General features: G+C 43.9%; 1 protein-coding gene across 1 annotated transcript in view; it reads right to left on the minus strand.

Annotated features, from left to right (window-relative positions):
- The window catches only part of IQCK (IQ motif containing K), a 63,756-nt gene that overhangs the window by 38,628 nt on the left and 1,695 nt on the right, over window positions 1-23,433 (minus strand). Inside the window, exons 2-4 of the mRNA XM_029576425.1 lie at window positions 19,691-19,755; window positions 15,552-15,666; window positions 9,229-9,326 (exon numbers count right to left, since the gene is read on the minus strand). Of these exons, the coding sequence (XP_029432285.1) occupies window positions 9,229-9,326; window positions 15,552-15,666; window positions 19,691-19,755 (278 nt within the window). The remainder of the gene's footprint in view (window positions 1-9,228; window positions 9,327-15,551; window positions 15,667-19,690; window positions 19,756-23,433) is intronic.

Genomic DNA, 23,433 nt, shown 5'->3' on the forward strand with positions numbered 1-23,433 from the left:
GTTAGGAATCCCCAGCAATAAAGAATTACAATAATCGATCTTAGAGATCACAAAAGCATGAACTAATAACTTCATATCTTTTGTCACTAGAAAAGGACGAAGTTTCCTAATGTATCTCAAGGAGAAGAAACATTTCTAAACCATAGAAGAGATAAATTTAACCATGGAAAGAGAGGAATCTAACTGTACCCCCAAAATACCCACAGTAGACTTTAAAGGAATTGGAGTACCTGACATCAATGGTGTTATAATAGGAGAAGATGACTTTAGACTAAACCAGATTGCTTCAGATTTTAAAGGTTTAACTTGCAGTTTATGATCTGTCAACAAAGTAGCTATTATATCTAAACAAGTATTGAAAAGAGACAAATCAATTAGAGTTCTCCCCTCGAAAAAAAGCTGTTGTTTGCAAATCATCCACATAAAACTATAGATGAAAACCCATATCTTGAATCAGAACAGCCAGTGGAGAAACGAAAATATTAAACAGTAATGGGGACAGAATGAAGCCCTGGGGAAGTTTAATCTCATTAGAAATCCTTTCATTCCAATCCACCTGAAAAGAACGCTCTGAGAGAAAAGAGAAGAACTAGTCAAGGGCCTTGACTGCAACACCAATCTCACACAGCCCCAAAAGAAGTAACTGATGATTGACAGTGTCAAAAGCAGCATTCATATCTAAAAAAAAACCTGTCAATGCCATTTTAGATGTTTCAGACTTAAGCCCGATGTCATTAACCAAAGAAAGAAGAGCAGACTCCATACTCTGTGCCCTCTGGAAACCTGATTGACAAGGATGAAGAACATTGGCTTTGCAGACAAAATCACTCAGCTGGTCAAAAACTACTCCTTCCTATTCTGTCAAAAGTAATTGAAGGTTAGAAACAGGCCTACAATTTGACACCTCTGAATGATCCAGTGTTTCTTTTTTTAGTAGTGATGAGGAAAAATATCTGTGGTTAGTGATGAATTAATAATAGTTGCCAGATCCAAAACTGGATTCCATATCCTTCATCTGCTGGAGTCAGAGAAATACTGGGGGATTGCAGGTGGCACACTGGGTTATCAGGGGGTGCCTTTCAGCTTTTTTCTCTGACTCCATCTGTTGGAAGGGAGGCATAACCAGCAGTCTGGACTGATTCGGGTACGTACAGGGAACAAAAGGTTTTGCACTGTTGAAATCTCGTACATTCCTAGAGGTAACCCTTGAAAATTATTATTTTTATTTACTTTATCAAAAAAGTACATTGCAAATTCATCAGCAGAAAAAGCAATCAGATTTGGGGGACAGAGACATGGATGATTAGCCATACTAGAAACTAATTGAAATAATTGTCTTGGATGACAATCAGCAGATACTAACCTTTTAGAAATAAACTTTTTTTTTTTAACTATTAAAATGGCCTGTTGATACATTTTATTTGCTTCTCTCCACATCTTTTTATTCAACCCTGATCGATCCTTCCTCCATAACTTCAAATCGGCGAACCTGCCTTTTTAACAATCTAAGACTAGGCTAATATCATGGTTGATTGAAGCGACAAAAGTACTTAATAATCAAAGGGGCAGTTTTTTCCATTGCCATGGATAATGTCATATTCCAATGATTAACTTGATCAGCAAGACAAATAGAATCAAAATCCTCATATAAGGGAGCCAAGTTCCTCGCCAAAGCCTCCATATTCAATTTTTTCAGATCTCTATATTGAAATAAACTGCTAGGTAGAGGGCGAACAGGAGCCACCATATTCAACAGAAATAATATCCAGAAGGACCTATTGCTGAGGCACTGCCTCACTGCACTGAACTCCATTATATCCCGGGACAGTGGGGATGTCATACGCCAGTGCCCACAGGAAGTCTACTTCTTAGTCAGAGTCACTGGATGTAGCACGGTGCTGGGAGCTATGACGGAGGAGCATGTGGTCAGGGGGCACTGCAGGAGATGTAATGGGTGTTACACCCAGGGCTTTTCCTCTTTTTAAACCCTCTCCCCCTACCTAGCCCAACGCTATTGTAACAATGGTCCTCGCACAAGGGCCACCTAACTCCACAGAATCCAGTACATGTGCGCTCCAAATCTGGCCACTAGGCAGTGCTGACCTTAGGGAAGTATAGGGCCTGGGGCGAAGCAAATGGAGCAGGGCCCCACCCCCCTTTTAAAGAGCTGAAGAATGGGGGAGACGGGGAAAAGTTCCTGCTGCTGCTCTGTTATGTTCTCCTGTGCTGGTGGGACGGTGGGTGGGCAGGAGGGTGGACGTCGTGCCTCCCACTGGCTCCTGCAACGGCAATAGGGGAGAAATGGGAAAGGAAGTCTGACTTTGCACAGTGCAGAAATGAGAGTGCTGAGGGCACAGCTACCATGACGACGTGAGATCTCCGCAAAGCAAGAGAAATGGGGCAGCTGCTCATCACTATTGTATGAGGGCTGAGAACGTTGCCTCTGCAGTATCCCCAGCTGGCTCAAGGAGTAGAAGCCAGGCTCAGGAATCAAACCCAGGTCTTTCAGTATGGGGGTGGCCAGCTCTGCCTCTACGTCATCAGACCAGTCAAAAAAAAATAGTTGTTTTGATGGATTTATTGCATTATGCTGACTCAACCTCCCTCACTATATATACGCTGACGATGTTCAGTTGCTCATCCCCATTACTGACTCTCTTTCGAAAACCATGGATATCTGAAAAGATACTCTCCAATCCATAAACAATCTCCTATCTTCCATCCACTTAGCTCTTAATACCACTAAAACTGAAATCATGCTTATCTCACCACAAAACCAACTTAACTCCTCCCCCCTTCCACCCATCCCATTTGCTCAACAAGTCCGTGATCTGGGAATCATTCTCGATGGTCACTTCACACTGAAGAAATTCATCAGTAATATACTAAAGGATGGATTCTTTAAACTTCACACCCTTAAGAAACTTAAGCCTCTTCTTCATCCCCCAGACTTCCGTACGGTCCTACAAACTATTATCTTTGCCAAAACCGACTATTGTAATTCCCTCCTCCTCGGACTACCGAATAACGCCATCCACCCCCTTCAAATACTACAAAATACAACAGCCCGGATTTTGACTAACACACACAGACACGATCACATCACACCGGTCCTAAAAGATCTACATTGGCTCCCCATAGCTTCACGTATACAATATAAGGCTCTCTCTCTCGTTCATAAGGCCTTGTACAATCCCGAAATGAATTGGTTTAATGACACCTTCCGATTTCACCAATCTAATAAACCCACTAGACACATTCATCTTGCCACCATGCCCACCACCTCGCCCAAACTCTACAAATTAACCTCCACGAGAGCCCCTGCGCTATCGATCGCCGGGCCTATCCTCTGGAACACAATGCCAGTCGAACTTCGCCAAGAAGAATGCTCAAAAACTTTCAAGCGAAAGCTTAAGACCTGGCTCTTCACCAAAGCATACACTTAAATTCTCCTTGCTCTCATCTATGTTCCCCCCTCGACCTTGCTTTTCACTAATAGTGGGTGAGTCTCCCCTCTCGACCTGGCTTTTCACTAAAGCATACACCCTACCCCCCCTCCCTCCCTTCTGTGTCACCCTACCCCCCTTCCTATCTCTCCTCCCCCCCCCTTCTCCTCTCCTTCCCCCCATCCCTGCACAATTGTTAAATTATGTTATTCTCTATAATTGTACATATTGTATATACCTGCAAACTTTGCCTACAATAATTTATTAACCTAACTTTTTTCTTCTGTCACTTTTCCCCCCCTCCTTTTTTCCTCTTTTACCCTCTTGGAAACATGTTATTTTAATTTTAGTTTAAATCTTTATTTCCCCTACCTTTCCTTTACTCTCTAGTTATAATGTTTCAATATGTTTCAATTGTATTATGTTAAACATGTTCGATGTAAAGCGCCGCCACAGGCACTAGTTTCATGTTACGCTGTGAACCGATGTGATATCATTGATGAATGTCGGTATAACAAGTCAACAGCCTTCTAACTCATCTGCCTTCTAATCCCACCGACCCTGCTCTTTACCAGTCTCTTCAACAATCATCCCTCAACAACAATGGTCTGGAAACACTTGAACCCATCTCTATCTTAGAGATACAAACTCTTATAAGAAGAATGAAACCTTCCTCCCATCCTTTGGATACTATCCCCACCAAACTGCTCCTGGCCATCCCTGACTCCATCGCTAAAACCTTGTCGGACATCATAAACTGCTCACTCTCCCAAGGACTATATCCTGACGACCTCAAATTGGCCTCCATCAAACCTCTACTCAAGAAACCCAACTTGGATCCTAAAGACCCCAACAACTTCCGTCCTATCGCCAATCTCCCATTCATAGCCAAGATTCTAGAAAAAGTTGTCAATACTCAACTCTCCGAATACATAGAAGAAAACAAAATCCTATTCCAATCACAATACGGATTTCGCAAGTCACTGAACACAGAATCCCTCCTCATCTCCATGTCTGACTTCATATTAATGGGCCTTGACAAAGGCCAATCCTTCCTCTTAATTCTACTGGACCTATCAGCCGCCTTTGATACGGTCAATCATTCCATTCTCACTTCCATTCTGGCTTCTATAGGTATCTCAGGCACAGCTCTCTCATGGTTTAAATCTTTTCTCTCCAACAGAGGCTTCAAGGTTAAGATACAGAACAAAGAATCTTCACGAATGGACGCATCCATAGGTGTCCCCCAGGGCTCCTCACTGTCACCTACACTCTTTAACATTTATCTTTTACCTATCTGCCAACTCCTCTCCAACCTTAACCTCAAACATTTCCTCTACGCCGACGACATCCAGATCGTGATACCCATTAAAGAATCTTACACAAAAACATTGGTTCACTGGGAAAACTGTCTCTTCGAAATTAAACATCTCCTGGCTAACCTAAACCTAGTTTTAAACTCCTCTAAAACAGAACTGCTTCTCATCTCCCCAGATAATAATGCCATCTCTAATCCTCCAACTATCCCAACTACTACACAGGTGAGAGATCTAGGAGTATTAATTGATAACCGGATGAACCTTAAAGCTTACATCAACAGAACCACCAAGGACTGTTTCCACAAACTCCAAGTTCTGAAAAGAATTAGACCACTCTTCCACACTCAGGACTTCAGAACCATTCTACAAGCTATCATTTTTTCTAAGATCGATTACTGTAACTCTATCCTTCTGGGCCTACCTTCCTCCTATACTAGACCCCTCCAGATGTTACAAAACGCTGCGGCAAGATTACTGACAAACTCCAGGAGGAGGGACCATATATCTCCAATCCTAAAAGATCTCCACTGGTTGCCTGTTCACTTTAGAATCCTCTACAAATCTCTTTCCATAATATACAAAACCATCCATCAACACACCCCACTCGACTTACAAGTCCCATTCCAAATTTATAACTCCTCCAGACCAACAAGAGACACACTCAGAGGATCTCTTCAAGTGCCCCCAGCCAAAACTACCAAACACATTACCTTGAGAGATCGGGCCTTTTCAACAGCCGGCCCCCTTCTATGGAACTCCATCCCACCGGACCTTAGACAGGAGCCCAGCCTCCCAACCTTCAGGAAGAGACTTAAGACCTGGCTGTTTAAAAAAGCTTTCCCGGACACCGATTAATTCTATTCAGCCAGATTCTACCACTTCCACATGTAAAAATGTTATTACTAATGTAAATACCTATACCTAATGTTATTCTCTTTCTTTTCTTCTCTCCTCCCAGTTCTATTACCTTGTTATTTGTAACTGCTTCCTTCTACACAAATAGGTTATTGAATTGTTTACTGTACACCCCTGTTATATGTAAACCGGCATGATGTGTTTGCAACATGAATGCCGGTATATAAAAATTTTAAATAAATAAATAAATAAATATATAAAACTTTTAAATAAATAAATAAATAAACTGGGATTTTGTGCAGAATCCAACTTTCTGGGCCATCTGAGTTGCCAGTTTCTCACCAAGTTAGAAACAATTCACCTCATAATACATTTTGATGCCTTGACCTTTGCACATTCAACAATAGTCCTCAGGTCACAGAAATATGAATTGGAATCTATTCTGACTTATGTTTGCTATTTCCTGGATCCTTGTACAACAAAAGGTTGTATTATGTAGTTTGCAGAATCACTGCATTTCTGGCATGATTAACAGAAACTGGGAGATGTAATAACTGGAATACGACATGATCTTCCACAGCCCCCTCCTTTCCTCTCCAAAACTGATCTTATCTGCAAAGACAAAAATCCCTTGGGTCACTATATATAATATATTTCCCTTCTGTGCCCAAGGTAACAAAAAAATAGACTATAAATACAGAACTAAAGTGATCTGTTAAGCTTTCTTGTCTTGCTTTAAAGCAGTAATGCCTTCCTATTTGTCACAACATTAAATTCAGGGGATAAGCCTAAGTGAGTAAAATAAGATGAACCTCAGGAACACATTTCCTTGTATGACCTTGATTTAGAAAAACGCGTGCCTTTACTTTAAGTTGGAACCATGCAAAAGGATGCCTTATTAGCTGCTTCCAAAAGATACTGATTTGGTGGCCAGATGTATGACACGGCGGAGTGGCAGAGGAAGAGTGCCGGAAACCGCTGCCGGCAATTTTCTCTGTTCTAACTTAATTAAATTAAAGCCAAGGGATTTTTCCCCTAAAGCAGAGTATGTTAGAAAACACAACCCTGGCGGTTTATCCTCTTTCACTTATTTAGCCTTGTCCTCCCACTTGCTAAAATGTTTAATTCTGTAGCCAAGAGGGAGACATTGTTGGTTTAACCACAAACTGCTCAAATCAGCCAGACTTCAGAAATAATTACTATGTGCAAGACTAGCTCTGGTTTTCAGCATTATTATTAGTGCATACAATTCAGATCAAAAGGAAAGCATGATAGTCCTTGTTTTCCGAAAGACAGGCAACATCCCAGATAAGTAACAGCCTGGATAAAATCACTTGGATATCAGACTGCATGACAATATTACTGGTAGGTCACATGTAATAAACAAAGGACCAAATGCATTAAAGGAGTCGTCCCAGTTTGTGTCTATGGGAAAAATACTTACCACATCTGGCCCAGAAAATCCTACAATGATGAAAGTTTCATGCAATACATATCACTGAGACTCAGATAATTCTATTTTGTTTTGTTTTGTTTTTAATTTAGTGGACTGGAAAGAACAACACAGCTGCATCAGTCTTTCTGAGAAGGCTAACAACAGGCTACGATCCAAATTCAAACAAAAGACATATTTCCAAAAGAAACACATGGCCTTCATTCAAACCAGGATCTTCAAATGTGAATGAATGCTGTTTTGCTGAACTAACTTGTGTGGTTTAGGAAGGAAGCATATTTTATCTTGCTTCAAGCTTGTAAGCAATAGAAAAAGGTCAAAGAGAAGAGCAATAACAGTGCACCCAGAACACTTCCTCATGCAGTGTGAACCTGATGGCTTTAATCTGCAGATTTATCCTTGGATGGAACATTTCGCTTTTGGCTAAGAAAATGAGATTCTGATGCACAGTATTAGGAATGGTTTATAAATGGGTTGACATTTCTCCAGTATTTAGAAAGCTGTACTTAAAAGTTAGGCCAAAGATTCCAGATATTCTTTTTAAACTAAAATGTTATTTGAATGGGTTCTGCTTTGCATGCTGGCCATACCTAGATGAGTTTGAAATGATGCATATAAATCAAGTGGAGGCTTTGCAGATCCCTCTTTCAGCTCCTACAATGCCAAATTACATGTTTAACAGTAGACAGAGGTGATACACTGGACCTCACTAAACCACAATAGTGAACCTTTGTTGTTCACTTTTGTTGCCTCCACACAAAAGGTTAACCTTCAATGTCAGTGCCTATGGTAGAGGAGTAGGGTACTAGAATAGAGAAAGACATGACTTGGAGACCAGGGGTACTTGTGAATGGAACAGTATGACTGCTGCCAAAAACTAATCAATGTAACTTTCTGTCATTTCCCCTAGGATGAGATGCCATTTCCCACAGATTTTATTCCATTTAAATTCCTTGAACATGCTTAATATTAATATCTGATTTAAGTGATTCATATGGATAGGTGCCCAACAGCATCTATATCAGAACCTCTTGTTTACTTTATAAATTGCTGCATAGACAATCTACTAGATGCACCTAAAAAATGACTGAGAAAAATCATGCTCTGGGATCTGTCTGACAGCATAAATCTGGTTTTCGAAGACCATTGTTTAGGGTACCCAAAATGCACATATTAACTTGGTTCACAGACCAGAAGCATTGTGGTTATTTTATTTCCTTCCATTCTTATACTGCACATTCTAAAACAGCTCAGTTTGCAGCCCCTGAAGACTGGCATCTGAGACCCCCAAATCTTTATTGCACAGACAGTACAACAAAAGGTACTAACCAATGCAAGGTAGTTTGAACATGTTTATACAATTATATCATGGTCTGATTTTTTTAAATCCAAAATGCCTATCAAACGTTTGGAAATTCTTAGACTACTTTCTTTCAGTTAATTTGTCCAACTTTGAGTGCAAATAGATATAAACCAGAGACATTCCTTTCTTCAAGAAGTTAAAAAAAGAAGTGAAAAATTGTTAAGAACTGTAAGCTCTGCAAGCAGCAGTTTACACAAAGGCACGTGCCACACAAGGGCATAAAACTGCCCATCCAGACAGGGGGGCTCCAATAGTTACAATCTCAAACAAGACAGATAGCTGAGGAAAGGATAAAACTGCATGTCAGGCCATACAAACCACCGCGGCAAGAGGAGGAAGAGGAAACATGCTCTCCACAAGAGTTTCCTTAATCCCACCAGAATAATAAAACAGAGGTTTTGAAACAACAGTCTTTAAACAGTCCTGTCATAATATTTTAAGTAAACTATTAGTTCCCCATCTGTATTTCCTCAGCTAAGTGCCCCCAGAGTTAATTACCAGTTCTTTAAAGGCTACAGGAATGGCAGACACATGGTCTACAGTCTGACTGCCATCTGGGTTAGATACTCCTATAAAAAGGTCCTGTGGGAAATGCCGCAATTCACGGCATCCTTATTTGGCAGCTTAGTGGCATGTATGTTTGTTTCAAAGTCAGAAGATGCCATGCAGTTAATTGGATCAGATCAAATAAAGGACAGGTTTTGGTCTGATTTAATCAGGATCGGATTGCTAGCTAAAAGCAAAACAGACGGTAGATCCAGGGGCATACAGAGAATTAAAAATGAAACGAACCTCAAAACACTTCTCCTTTTCTGCTTCTTGCAGCATTTCTGCCAGTGCTGGCAGAAGAACTGGGAAGATGTAGGTTTCCAAATATTCCCTCGGATAACCTGCACAAAAAAACAGGCTTTATTTAACAGAAAGGCTTGCTTCTCCTTTCATAGAAAGTTATGCACTTCACCAGTGGTTTTCAGCTATTCATTAACAATAAGAAAAAAAAAGCAATGCAAAATTACTTGAGTGATTTTTTAGACTGTCCTATTTCATTCTGACAACTGTAGCCAAACATCTGAATTAAAACGGACAAAAAAATACCTTCTGTTCAGACTGTTATCCTAGGTGGTGGGGTGGAAATAGCAACAGAACTATAGCAAGAACCATTTCATTACTTGGAGTGGAGGAACAGCCTAGTGGTAAGAGCAGTGGCCTATGAACCAAGGAAACCAGGGTTCAAATCGCACTGCTCCTTCAGACCTTAAGCAAGTTGCTTAAAAGAAAATTATTACTCACCTGGTAATTTTCGTTCCTGTAGTACCACGGATCAGTCCCCCTTCCAACAGATGGAGTCAGAGCAAAAACTGTAAGGACGGCCCCTAATAGGTTGGAGCGCCCTCTGCGTCCCTTCAGTATAGAGAATATCAAAGGCAAAATTCAACACATATAAACCTTGAATTGTAAACACCCTTGAAAAAACAAATAACTCGTAACAATACTCGTTAAACTTGCAAAAAGAACTGTTATACAGACTGATAAAGCAGAAACGGAGCTGGGCTCAATCCAGACAGGGAGGGCGTCTGGACTGATCCGTGGTACTACAGGAACGAAAATTACCAGGTGAGTAATAATTGTCTTTTCCCTGTATGTACCCGGATCAGTCCAGACAGTGGGATGTACCAAAGCTTCCCTACGTAGGGTGGGCCGATGATAGCCCAGCACGAAGAACTTGAGTGCCAAAGGAGCCAAATTCCGGAGATGGAACATGAGTCGATAATGACGTGCAAAAGTATGCAACGATTTCCAGGTAGCTGCTCTACATATCTCCTGCGCAGAGACCAATTGGCATTCTGCTCAAGAGCGCAGGGAATGCGCCTTGATACCCGTAGGAGGCATACGCCCTGAACCAATGTAAGCAGAAGAAATTGCATCCTTTAACCACCGGACAATGGTGGCTTTGGAAGCCTTGGAGCACTTTTTAGGACCACCCCAAAGAACAAAGAGATGATCGGTCAGATGAAAAGGATTATTAGCTTCCAAATAGTGGATGAGAACCCATTTTACATCAAGTCGCTTAAGATCTCTAGGACTGTCGTCCGGGAATGAAGGAAGTTCTACAGACTGATTTAGATGGAAAGCGGAAACTACCTTGGGTAAGAATGCAGGTACTGTGCGTAACGATACTCCCGAGTCGGAAAAACGAAGGGAAGGTTCCCTGCATGACAAAGCTTGGAGGTCCGAAATCCGTCGGGCCAAGCAAATGGCTACCAGGAAGACAGTTTTTAGAGTGAGATCCTTGAGGGAGGCTCTGGACAGAGGTTCGAACGGTGGGCCACCCAGAATCCGGAGGACCAGATTCAGATTCCAGGACGGACATAGGGAATGGACCGGTGGTTGGACGTGTTTTACCCCTTGCAAGAATCGAATAACGTCAGGATGGGAAGACAACCGAAGTCCATCTGATCGACCGAGAAGAGCTCAGAGGGCCGCCACTTGGACCTTCAGGGAATTGTAGGCCAGGCCCTTCTCCAAACCCTTCTGGAAGAAGGAGAGGACGTTGGGAACGGATGCCTGCCGAGGTGAGACATGTAGATTGACACACCAAGTCTCAAAAACTTTCCAGACCCTGACATAAGCAATGGATGTAGACGGCTTGCGCGCTTGGAGGAGAGTGGAAATAACTTCGTCCGGGTACCCTCGTCTCCTCAACCTGCACCGTTCAAAAGCCAGGCCGCAAGACAGAAGCGATCTACCCGGTCGAAAAATACCAGGCCTTGGTGGAGGAGGCGCAGAAGGTGTCCCAGCCTCAAGGGACCGTCCACTGCTAGATTGATTAAATCTGCGAACCATGGTCTTCGAGCCCACTCCGGAGCCACCAGGATTACTGGGCCGCGATGGAGTTCTTGCCTTCGTAGTACCTTCCCTATCAGCGACCAGGGGGGAAACACATAGAGAAGAAGGTCCCTTGGTCATGGGAGGACCAGATCATCTACTCCCTCCGCGCCATGTTCCCTTCTGCAGATGAAGAAGCGTGGGGCTTTCGCATTCCCCTGGGTGGCCATCAGATCTAGATGAGGAGTCCCCCATCGCCGCACTAGGAGCTGTATTGCTTTGTCGGAGAGCTCCCACTCCCCGGGATCCAAGCTTTGGCGACTTAAGAAGTCTACTTGAACATTGTCCACCCCTGCGATGTGAGAGGCCGCCAGACGGGACAGGTGGAGCTCCGCCCACTCCATCAACTGATCTGTCTCTAGGGAAACGTGTCGACTTCTCGTGCCTCCCTGGCGGTTGATGTATGCTACCATAGTTGCGTTGTCGGACAGAATGTGCACTGCTTGGCCTCGGACTAAGGGGAGGAGATGATGCAGGGCCAGCTGGACCGCCCTGGTCTCCAGACGGTTGATGGGCCATGTCGACTGGAGGGAGGTCAATTGTCCCTGAGTCGACTGCTTCTCGCACACCGCTCCCCAGCCGGAGAGGCTGGCATCCGTGGTGACAATCACCCACTGTGGAATATCCAGATCCACTCAGTGCAACAGATGATCCAAGCTGGTCCACCAGTGCAGGCTGTGTCTGGCTGAGTCCAGGAGTGGAAGAGGAGCCTGAAAGTCTCGGGACATCGGCTTCCAATGAGAGAGTAACGCCTGTTGCAATGGATACATATGGGCAAAAGCCCATGGCACTAAGTCTATAGTGGAAGCCATGGATCTCAGCACCTGAAGATAGTCCCAGACCATGGGAATGGGGAGATCCTGGAAGTGCAGGATCTGAGCTATGAGAGCATCTGCCCGATCCTGGCGTAGGAACACTTTTCCTTGCCTGGTGTCGAAGTGTGCTCCCAGGAAATCTATCGTCTGTGAGGGTGAGAGATGGCTCTTGGCAAAGTTGACGACCCAACCCAAGGAATGCAGGAGGTGGAGAACCCTGTTGACAGCCTGTTGGCACAGCTCTCTGGACTTCGCCCAGAGGAGTCAGTCGTCTAGATAGGGGTGAACTAGGATTTCCTCCTTTCGAAGAGTAGCAGCTACTACTATCATGACCTTGTAAATGTCCTTGACGCGGTCGCCAGACCAAATTGCAGAGCCTGAAATTGAAAATGCTGGCCGAGAATCTTGAAGCGAAGAAAGCGTTGATGTGCGTGAAAAATCCGAATATGTAGATAAGCCTCCATCAAGTCCGGTGAGGCCAGAAACTCCCCTGTGTGGACTGCTGCGATCACCGAATGTAACATTTCCATGCAGAAATGCAGGATCTTGAGGGTTCTGTTGACCACTTTGAGGTCGAGGATCGGGCGGAAGGATCCCTCCTTCTTGGGAACCACGAAATAGATGGTGTAGTGACCTGACCCTTGTTCCAGTAAGAGCACAGGGAGGATGGCCCCCAATCTCAGGAGACAATCTAGCATCTGCCATACAATGACTTGTTTCGTTATCGGTCCACAGGGGGAGAAGACAAACCGGTCTCTTAAGTGCCGAGTAAATTCTAACGCGAAGCCTTGATTTATGATATCCAAGACCCACTGGTCTGAGGTGATCTTGACCCACTCTTCGTAGAAGAGGGCCAGACGTCCCCCTATCTTGGGACTGGAAGAGTGGGTCAGCAATACTTCATTGTGTGGACTTGGAAGTCCCTTGGTCGGGGTTATTCCTGGATTGTCATCGGCCACGAAATGAATGGGGCCAGGACTGCGAGCGAGAGGAGGCTGGTCTCTGAGAAACTGACCTGGTCTGGCTGGATGAGCTGTTACAATTCTTCACCAAAGTGCAACTTGCCCTTGAAGGGCAAGGATCTGAGCCGAGCTTTGAAGAGTCCGCGACACAGATGAATCAACGCTGGGTACCTTGAGAAATTCCAAAAATTCTTCAGGAAGAGGATAAAGTTTGTCCATCGCTCTGCCGACCTTGAGAGAACCATCAGGAGCATCCCACTCTCTTGATAACAATTGGAGCAGCCTGTGATGAAAAGGAAAGGTCTTCGCCGGTGGACGGAAACCCGCCAGGACAGGGTCCCCCTTCCTCCCAGTCATATTGGGCAGAGCAGGTTCTTGCGGAGCCTCAATATCTAATTCCTCTAGGACCTGGGGAATGAGCAGGTCCAATTCGTCCCTCTGAAAGGGTCTAAAGACGCGCGGATCATCCCCCTCCAGTAGTGGTGTCGGTTCATCTGGGTCCACATCAGGATTCTGAGGAGGAGGGGAGTCTGGATTGGGTGGGTGTGAGACCACCCGTACCTAGAGGCGCCAGTTGTCGGCAATTGAGAGACCCCTGCCCCTGGAATTGCAGGGGGAGCAGGAACTTGGATGAGGTCCGAAGAATCCCCACTCCCTTCAATCCTGGGGACTTTGGGTGGGGGAGGGAGATCTGCTGCATCCTGAGAGAGGCGAGCTAAATAGGCATTATGGATCAGCAAAATAAACTCCAGGGGAGAATGGCCCCGGGGGGGGTCACATTTGGCTGCCCCGATGTTAAAAGTGCCTCAGATGGGACCGCCGGAGTTAAAATCGGGGTGGGGGGGGCCAAGATCCGGAGCCGGCAGAAAGATCGGGAGGTAGAGAAGCAGGCAGCTGCATATTCAAAATGGCATGCAGCGGGTGGGCGCGCTGAAGCGCACAAAAAGGAATGTTCCTCTTGCCTTGAGGAGCCCTCCCCACCGGGGAGGCATCGGAAACATAGGCCCTCGCGGGAGAGTTGAGACCCGGACTCCCCGCAGGCAGAATATCGCGTTGGTCGCGCCATGGGAGAGGCAGGCAACAACTAACCCTCTCCCGAAAGCTGTCAGCAGCAAGAAGACAGGGGACAGAGGAATGGCGCTTCTCTGTCCCAGCTGCCCCAAGGAAGCGACTTCTCAGGGCGGGCTGTTGGGGGGGGGGGGGGGGGAAGAGGTCGGATCCACCAACATACACCCTAGGACAGCTAAGGTAAGCTAAACTGAAAGGAAAAAATACAAATTCACTTACCCCAAATGCAGAAACAATTAAAAACTGTCCCTGACAGTTCAGCCTGCAAGCTCTAATGGGAGCAAAGTAACAAAACTTCTGTTTTTGGTTTGTTTTTTTTTAAGTTGATCCATACCAGGAAGATAAAGATAAAAATAAAGAAGGAGAGGAAAGAACCCCAACCCCTTATCCAAACTATACTGGGGAACCACAGGTGCCACCTTTCATCTGCTGGAGTCAGAGTAATACTGAAGGGACGCAGAGGGCGCTCCAACCTATTAGGGGCCGTCCTTACAGTTTTTGCTCTGACTCCATCTGCTGGAAGGGGGACATAACCCACTGTCTGGACTGATCCGGGTACGTTTAGGGAACCCACCATTGCCTCAGGGCCAATTCATTAAGGCTTTTCTACCATTTTGTGTCCATGGGAAAACCCCCTTAAATGGTCGTGTGTGCACTCATAAACATGCGTTATCTCACCACACGCAAAAATACGCATTATTGTATAACCTACACGTGTAGACTATAAAATACTCTCCACATGCGCAAGCGAGAGAGAGAGAAAGACCCTTTATAAGGCTCAGTCAGATACTCTATATATGGACCGTTGTAAGGGGGCATTTTGATTGGGGGTGAGTTTTCAGCAGGTGGATTGGGATTAGGGGGTGTTGCTACAGGCATATTGAGAGGTATCCATGGTAAAACTGGCCTCATTAAAGAATTTTTGACCTTATAAGCGGTGAAAAGGAGTTGATTTGTACAATGCAGCTAGCAGACACTGCAGTGTACAAATCAACTTCTCTCTCTCTCTCTCCCCTCAACAAGGAACAATAGCGAGGAAAGATTAGGGGCCAGCCAAACGTATGGCTGACGTTCATGTCAGCGCTTGTTACAATATCCCCAACAGTTATGCTGAAATATGAGCACATTGCTGTTGTCTGCAAAAATCTATTTCTCTGATAGTTTTATAATGGTTTTGTACTTTAAAATACCGAAAGATCTAGAAACATCACCTGAAATGGGCTGGTGTCCTTCCCTCCCACCTCCTACATTAACCTGGGACACCAGTAAGGGGTTGAGACACTTCCAATGGGTGCTTTAGAAGTCACTTCCCACTCCAGCTCCCCAAATTCTGCCCAGTAATCCTCCTCATTCAAAAACCTTTTGTCCATTTGTATTTACTTACATGTTTTTGGATTAGGCAGTATTGGTAGTGGTTCTATGAATCCAGGTATCATGGCAGCGAGTGAATGGGAATACAAAGGCTGCTGTGTCTGATAAAATTCTTTGGCATCAGAAACCTGGTTAAGAGAAAACCCCATCAAAATGAATGCCAGAAAAGCACACAGGTGACCCTCCCCCCAGGACAGTAGCATATGGTTAAAGCAAATGACAATTAAAGTGGTCAGTGGGAATGTCTAAGTCATGCCAGTGCACCTGCTGGCCAGATGTGATCCACAGTGGTGACGCAGGAAGTCTGCTGGCGAATTAAAAGATCCTCTTGAAGCATTCAGGACTGCAAATTGAAGCATGCTTGCTCCATGTGCGCAGGTCAGCAGATACTCCATCACAAGCCAAATGAGAGAATAACTTGGTGTTTGGGTGCTTGCCAGGTTCTTGTGGCCTGGTTTGGCCTCTGTTGGAAACAGGATGCTGGGCTTGATGGACCCTTGGTCTGACCCAGCAGGGCAATTTCTTATGTTATCTTCACAGAAAGCCTCTTCCCCAGTATGGGGAGAAAGAATGGTCCCCTGGATCTCAAGATACCCCAAATAGCATGCCACCACCTTTTTTAGAGGGTTTCCCCTATGGTTTCGGGGTCCCTTACAAGGGTCTCATGCAATTTAGTGCCACTAAGAACACCTGCTTAGTGGCATGGCTTGCAAGTATAATGCAACAGATGTTGGGCATTGAGTTCATTTTGCAACAAATGGCGGTGTTCTTCGGGAATGTCCATTCCAACAAACAATATTGTTTCCACTTGCTGTTGTCCCAAAAGAGGAATTCAGCAAGCACAGACTAATCCACAGCTTGTACCGGGAGATAGATTTGGTTAATGATTTTCTACCCATAGAAGCATGTTCAGTGCAGTACGCATCTTTTGATGAAGCCACTATCCTGGTAGGGCCATTTAGGCACAATACTTTTTACAGCAAAGGCAGATATTGAGTCTCTATTTTGGCTTGTCCTGGGTTCACCCAGTCTTCCATTTTTGTGTTTCCAAATAGGTCGACAGTTTTTCTTTGTTAAACGGGTTGTTTCATCTTCTCAGCTTACTTTGAGATGTTCAGCTGAGAGAAGAGGGCTGGCTGGGGAATTTGGGAAAGTAAGGATAATTGTTTATTATTAAGATTATTATTATTGTATATTATATGCTGATTTTTTATTTATATGCCTTATGATTTTTGTTATTTATGATTGCATTTTAGAATATTTTGATTGTAAGCTGCTTTTGGCAGTCTTGCTAGATTGAAAAGGCAAGATATTAAGTTTAAATGGAACTAGAAAAGATTGAAGGCCCCTTTAGAATAATAACCTTCCTAAGCATATAACGTGATGCAGGCAAGATGGTGCCAAAGTCCCCTCCTGCCCCCCAGGAAAACTTGGTGAAACTGGCTTATTTAGTGGGATTGTATTGCAAACAAACAAACAAACAAAAGACACACTAGCACATATGCAATGTCATTGGGAGCCTGCACTTCATGTGCTGTATGGTTCCAATGAGGTAAGTTTTCCTGTCTAGATCCTCCTCCTCCACGTCCGACATCCTTACCATATTAGGGTGACCCAGTCCATCAGCAAAGATCTAGGGCATGGGAGACCTTTCTGGAAAAGTACAAAGGTAAATCTGTCTGGCAGGCAGCAGCAGTCTCCAGCCAGGCCTTGAGCAGCTTGGGGCATTCTGTGTGGGGTCCTGCTGTACAGCCCCCTGCCTTACCATTTGGAAGGAGGCTGGTACCTCCTTGGGGTCGTAGTCGTCATCTGGGGCCCACAGGAAGTTGATCTCAGGTGACGATAGGTTGTGGTGGAGGTAATAAACAAGTTGCAAGTTAGCAATCAGCCTGCTTAGTGAATCTATCTTGAATACCTACAGTTAAATAGGATGGTGTGGAAACAGCACGTGCCTAGGATAAATAATGGGACAGCCAACTCTCTTTTGCTCCAAGTGGTCTCCTTTCAGAAAGCTGAGCCCTGGAGAGGATGCAGTAGGAGCAACAGTTCTGCTGGATCATCGATGGCATTTTGGAATCCAGCAGCATGGGAGCTGCTGAGCAGATCTGTAGTCCTGGCAACTTGAATGGCAGTGCTTTCTCAGGTGCCTGAAAGACTGGTCATTTACTATATTATTCAGGCCAAGGAAGCAGGTCTGGCTAAGGGGACGGAATTTCCCACCTCGTGGCTCTAGCCTTCTTTATGAAAGTCTGGGATTGGGGTGATCAGACATTTAAGTTTTCTACTGAAAAGGCGAGAGAAGTTGGGCCAGTCTACGAACAGAAACATCCAGTGATACACCGGGTGCTTATGGAGCTATGGCATTAGTTTGCAGGTACCCGTCTAAAACTTGACTGTTCAGGACAGCCCTCTTTCTTTGGTGCATTTCAAGCTGGAAAGTTGGTTGCTGCTTCGAAAGCTAGTAGGGATGAAAATGGACTTGTGTGGAGCTGCGGGAAAAAAAAACCAACAAACCTATGTATGTGTATCCACAGATCCAAGGCTCAACAGGTGGAAAAGGGGGAAGTGAGTGAGCAACGAGCTCACTGACCTCATGACCAGAGCAGAATACAAAAGTATACCTGGTGGTGTAGAAAAATTGCAATATTTATGTACTGGTGCACTAGGATTTGACCCTGCTCATGCGATAGCAGTTCACAGTTGCATATAGGAGGGGTTCTTAATCTAATTCTTGGGACACATCAGTCAATCAGGTTTTCAGGATATTCTGTATGCAAATCTATGTCAAGCATATCTACAATGAATTGTGGATATCTTGAAAACCCAACTGGCTGGGAGTAAGCCAAGGACTGGGTTGAGAACCCCTGACCTAGGGTGTGCAGGCTTCAATCAGATTTACTTGGCATTCACTCAGTACTTATGAACTCAGCAGCATCAGGATTACCTCCCTCCACCTTACAGAGGATGGGGAGATGGAAATGTTCTGCATATGCAGCTTATGTGCATGAGAAAAAGGGCCAAATACCCAACTTTCACTTTTGATTTTGGAGACCTGGTCTGGTGGTGATGGACAGTGTGGATCATTTTCTAAGCAAGCTGACTCATGACCATAAGGTGGTCACCCTGGAATGGCAACAAAAGGCATGCAAGTGCACTGAATGGGTGTGTTCAAAAGGTCTATTATAATTAATAGTCCATAATATAGAAACCCACACACTTTCTGAATTCCACAATATGACTGCCCAGCTTGCAAGTGAGCTTTACTACAGATTCAGAATGCAATGTAGTCTTCTCAGAGTCTCAATATCTTTCTTATTCTGCCAATAATGAGGGTCATTTTGAAGCAGCCTGTGGGCAGGTTTTAGCCAGAATTTTCAAGGTGGATTTATGCGCATACATCCATTTTGAAAATGTACAGGTGTACTGGCATACATACACATCATTACACCTCCTTGGGAGCAGCTGTAACTTTGTGCATGTATAGTTACATACATAGTTTCAAAAGTATTTGCAGAAGTCCTGTCCCTGTCCTAATTCTTTCCCCCAGAATGCCTCGTTGTAATACGCATAAAAGTAGGCGTGAAATGGCTTTTTGCGTGTACTTTCACACGCACAATATCCTCTCCCCCAGACAATTTCCAAAAGGCCATTTATGCACATAAATGCTTCTGAAAGTTCCCTTTCTAGTGATGAACATTTTAAGGGGGTTTGAAAGTGTGTCCCATGCTTGCAATCCTTATTATGGCATTGTTATTATTAGACTACTTTCCTTACCACAGTAAATACTACAGGCACAGGCACTATAATGCAGTAGCAGACTACAGATATTAAAACTACTATTGCCATAACATATTTCTGTAACAAATTGCAGTAAAAATGATACAGTTGTAATAAATAAATAAGCAGGAGCCACTTAATCTTGTGCCAGATGCTAAGCAGATAAAAAACCTAACTCAGTTTCTCCTCTTTATAGCTAATAAGCAGCAGGCTACAATATAAAGAGGATTCATTATATATTGCACGCAGTTTGCTTTGGGGCACAAGTCTTTAGTCTATTATAAAGGGTTTGTGCTTAAGAGGGGAGGCAGAGTAAGTTATAGCTTTCCTAAGAAAACCCTGAAAGAAAGCTAGCAGACTTGCTATTGTACTTACATGCTTCTCATATTTACTGTTTGGTTGAGGAACCTTAGGGACAGTAAGTAACTCTTCTTCATACTCTAAGAAGAGACAAAAAAAAATATTCAACAAACTTAAAGCTTTTAAAAAAGATTTTTTTAAAACAAGCCTTCAATGATAATCTGGAAGGATTCATCCTCATTTAGTACAACCCTTGCTTCAGTAGACACAAATCTTCACTTATACACACATATATCGGGGACACTCACGTATACTGAAATTCTACAAATGAGTTATAGGCAAATATTTCAAAGGGCAGCTTGGGTGCAGGCATGAAATCGGGTCTTTTATCCATCTGTTTTTAATGTGGCTGTCATACTGCTGCAAAAGGTAGCAAGCCATTCCTGTTTTCAATTTACACAGAGTCAGAAATAAACAAATTCTGTTCCTCCATGTGCTCTTACGCGGGCGCCAGCCCGGGTTTCTGAAATGTCTTCTTGTGGTTCTTATGAATGTATACACAGCTTCAGACTGAATTCTAATTATTGCCAAACACTACAAAACTCTCTGTGAAATGAGACCTTCGTAAGATTTCCCTGTGAGCATTAATTTAACCATTTTTCATCAATACCTTTAAAAAAGGATGATTAATAACTGGTAAAAAAAACAAACAAACAAAAAAACCCCCCACAACACCATTCAGTTTTAATTGCTTAACGGTCCTAAAAGACAACTGAAGTTAGAGGGAGGTAAACTAATAGGTAGGCTGGGATTTTAGACTGCTTTTTCATCCTTGTTGAAGATATGTTTTATTTAATGAGAATGCTCTATTTTAATCCCAGGGATTGAATCAAATGGGATGAGAGCCAGAATTCAAATAAATGAGTAAACAGCTTGCTGTCAGTCTAAACAAGAAGGTTTTTGTTAACAAGAATGCAGCTGCACTCATCTGTCAGGGCTGGGAATGGCACCCCACAATGCAGCTGGGACAGCTTTGTCTCGGCCTCAGCCCATACATTTTGTTTTGATGCTGAGACCTGGGATTTGATGTGAATCACATGCTAGTGACTGCGTTTAATGGCCTTATAAATCGTATTTGAGTCAGTTGCCCATTGGATGGCTGAATTACCTTGAAAGAGAGCTCCCTTGCCTTCAGCATAAGGAACAGCTGCGGGAATTCGTGTCCATAAAGAAACTAAAATCACACCTCATCTAGGCAGTGAGTGACCAAATATCTCCACACTTTTGGCTCAGGCTGAGTTCCTCCTCACTGCTTACAAGAGACCTACTGCAGACTGTTTTAAAGAAAATTGCTATAAATGAACAATACAATCACTTGCTGGAGGAAACTGTAATTTTGGAAACAGCATGGGTCCAAAATCATTCCTCCTTTTTAATATTTTTTATGTAGTACTGCAATAATGAGAACATACTGCGGGCATGAAATTGCTACAGTGACCCTGGAAAGGGTCAATTATGAACAACAAAATATATAAGGTGATACCTGTTTATTGGCTAAATTTAATATATTTCTTGACTACCCACAACACTTCTTCCATACGGTAGTAATAAGATTCCTCCAGATTCCCACACGTACTACACTTAAAAATAAAAAAGAAATTTTAAAACAGATGCAGTTTCCAAAATCACTACTGGTGGTCCCTAATCCAGCCCTGGAGAAGTTCCTGTTACCTAGCCACTCTGGTTTTCAGAATATCCACAATAAGTATGCATGAGACATATCTGTATACAATGGAGGCAGTGCATGCAAATCTATTTTATGAATATTCATTGTGGTCAATCTGAAAACCAGCCTGACTAGAGGCTCTGCTAAGCCAGGGTTTGGGGCCATGTAAGTGACCAGTGTGTTCTAGTATCTAGGCTAGGGAATCTGCAACTCAAGTCCCTGCGGACTGGAGTGTTTTTCAGGATATTCATAATGAATATTCATGAGGTGTACTTGTATGCGTACAATAGTATTCTTTAAAAATAATCAGCAGTGGTCGTGCCTTTCTAAGAAATGGCACAACTACAATCCCTTACAGACAAATGGGCCAAACACAGAACTAGCTTTCCTGTCCCTTATGATCTAGATTAGGGATGCAGAAATAGGGGGGCTGTGAAGGAGATTCCAGGGGGCCACGGATGGCATACTGTGGGGATAGGTGCATGCGGAGAGAGAGAGAGAGAGAAAAATTGGGTGCCTACCTGGGGGTCTTTCTGTGTGTCTATGAGAGAGAATGAATGCCTGCCTGGGGGTCTGTGTGTGTGCGAGAATGGGTGCCTGCCTGGAGGTCTTTGTGTGTGTGAGAGAATGAGTGCCTACCTGGCGGGGGGGTGTCTGTATGTGTGTGAGAGAATGAGTGCTTGCCTAGGGGTCTATCTGTGTGTGAGAGAATGGGTGCCTGCCGGGGGTCTGTGTGTGTGTGAGAGAATGAGTGCCTACCTGGGGGGGGGGGGGTGTCTGTATGTGTGTGAGAGAATGAGTGCTTGCCTAGGGGTCTATCTGTGTGTGAGAGAATGGGTGCCTGCCTGGGGGTCTGTGTGTGAGAGAATGAGTGCCTGGAGGTGGGGTCTGTATATGTGTGTGTGTGTGTGTGTATGTGTATGAGAGAATGAGTACTTGCCTGGGGGTCTATCCGCGTGTGTGTGAGAGAATGGGTGCCTGCCTGGGGGGGTCTTTCTGTGTGTGTGTGTGTGTGTGTGTGTGTGTGTGCGTGTGTGTGTGAAAGAGAGAATGAATGCCTGCCTGGGGGGGGGATTGTGGGTGTATGTGTGTGAGAATAAGTACCTGCCTGGGGGTCTTTCTGTGTGTGCGTGAGAGAATGGGTGCCTGCCTGGGGGTTGGTCTGTGGGTGTGTGAGAGAGAATGTGTGTGCGTGTGTGTGTGTCTGCCTGGGGATTTGTGTGGGTTGGAACCTGTGTGTGTATGAGGGAATCTGTCGAAGTAAGAGCTTTTGTGTGCATGGGGGGGGGGGGGGGGGGGAAGAGGGACTTAGAGCCTGTCTATGAGAGTGTGTGGGTATAGACGAAAGCATGTATGTATGTGTATGTGTGAGAGAGAATGAACATGTAAGTGTGTGTGTGTGAGCAAGAGGGAATAAAGTTTGGGTGTCCCCCTAGCCCTCGACAATCTCAGAGTGACTGAAAATCAAGTTCCCAGGCATGGACAGCAAGGGCATTTTTAAAAATTCTTTATTAGTTTTAATTATTGGGTGTTTTTTGATAAGTGTGCTGTTTTGAAATATTTTATGGGTGCTTGGGAAACAAAAAAATGTATATGGCTTTAATGGATATTGTTCTATTTCTCAGTAGTTTTGAAATATTTATTCTTTTATTACTTTGATTCTATTATAATTGATGCTTTATGTTCCTTGATTGTATTGTTTTATGTTTTATTGTTTTATGTTCTGTTTTTCCATTGTTACACTGTAGACAGAGTCTGGCTTCTTGGAGTTCTATTTCAATTTTTCTCTGCATTCTAATTTGTGCATTCCAATTTGTTCTAATTTGTGATTATTCTGTATTTGGTGAGGGTCATGGTCTCTGCTCTGTGCATATGACCATGATGAGAGATTTTGCTAGCGTGTAACGTCTGTGTAGGAATCTATAACAATCAGGTTTGTTTTGTTTCCCCAGTAGGTGGTGTATTGGTATTCTGGGACTCAGTGAAATATTTACAGTGTTGCTTTTTCACAGGTAGGGTTCTTGTTTGAATACTTGGTGTTACTGCTGTTATGTAAAAAGTCAGCTGATTAGATTCTGAGTGTCTTTTTTTG

Source organism: Rhinatrema bivittatum, chromosome 14 (assembly GCF_901001135.1).
Source record: "Rhinatrema bivittatum chromosome 14, aRhiBiv1.1, whole genome shotgun sequence".
In the NCBI taxonomy this organism is placed as follows: Eukaryota; Metazoa; Chordata; class Amphibia; order Gymnophiona; family Rhinatrematidae; genus Rhinatrema; species Rhinatrema bivittatum.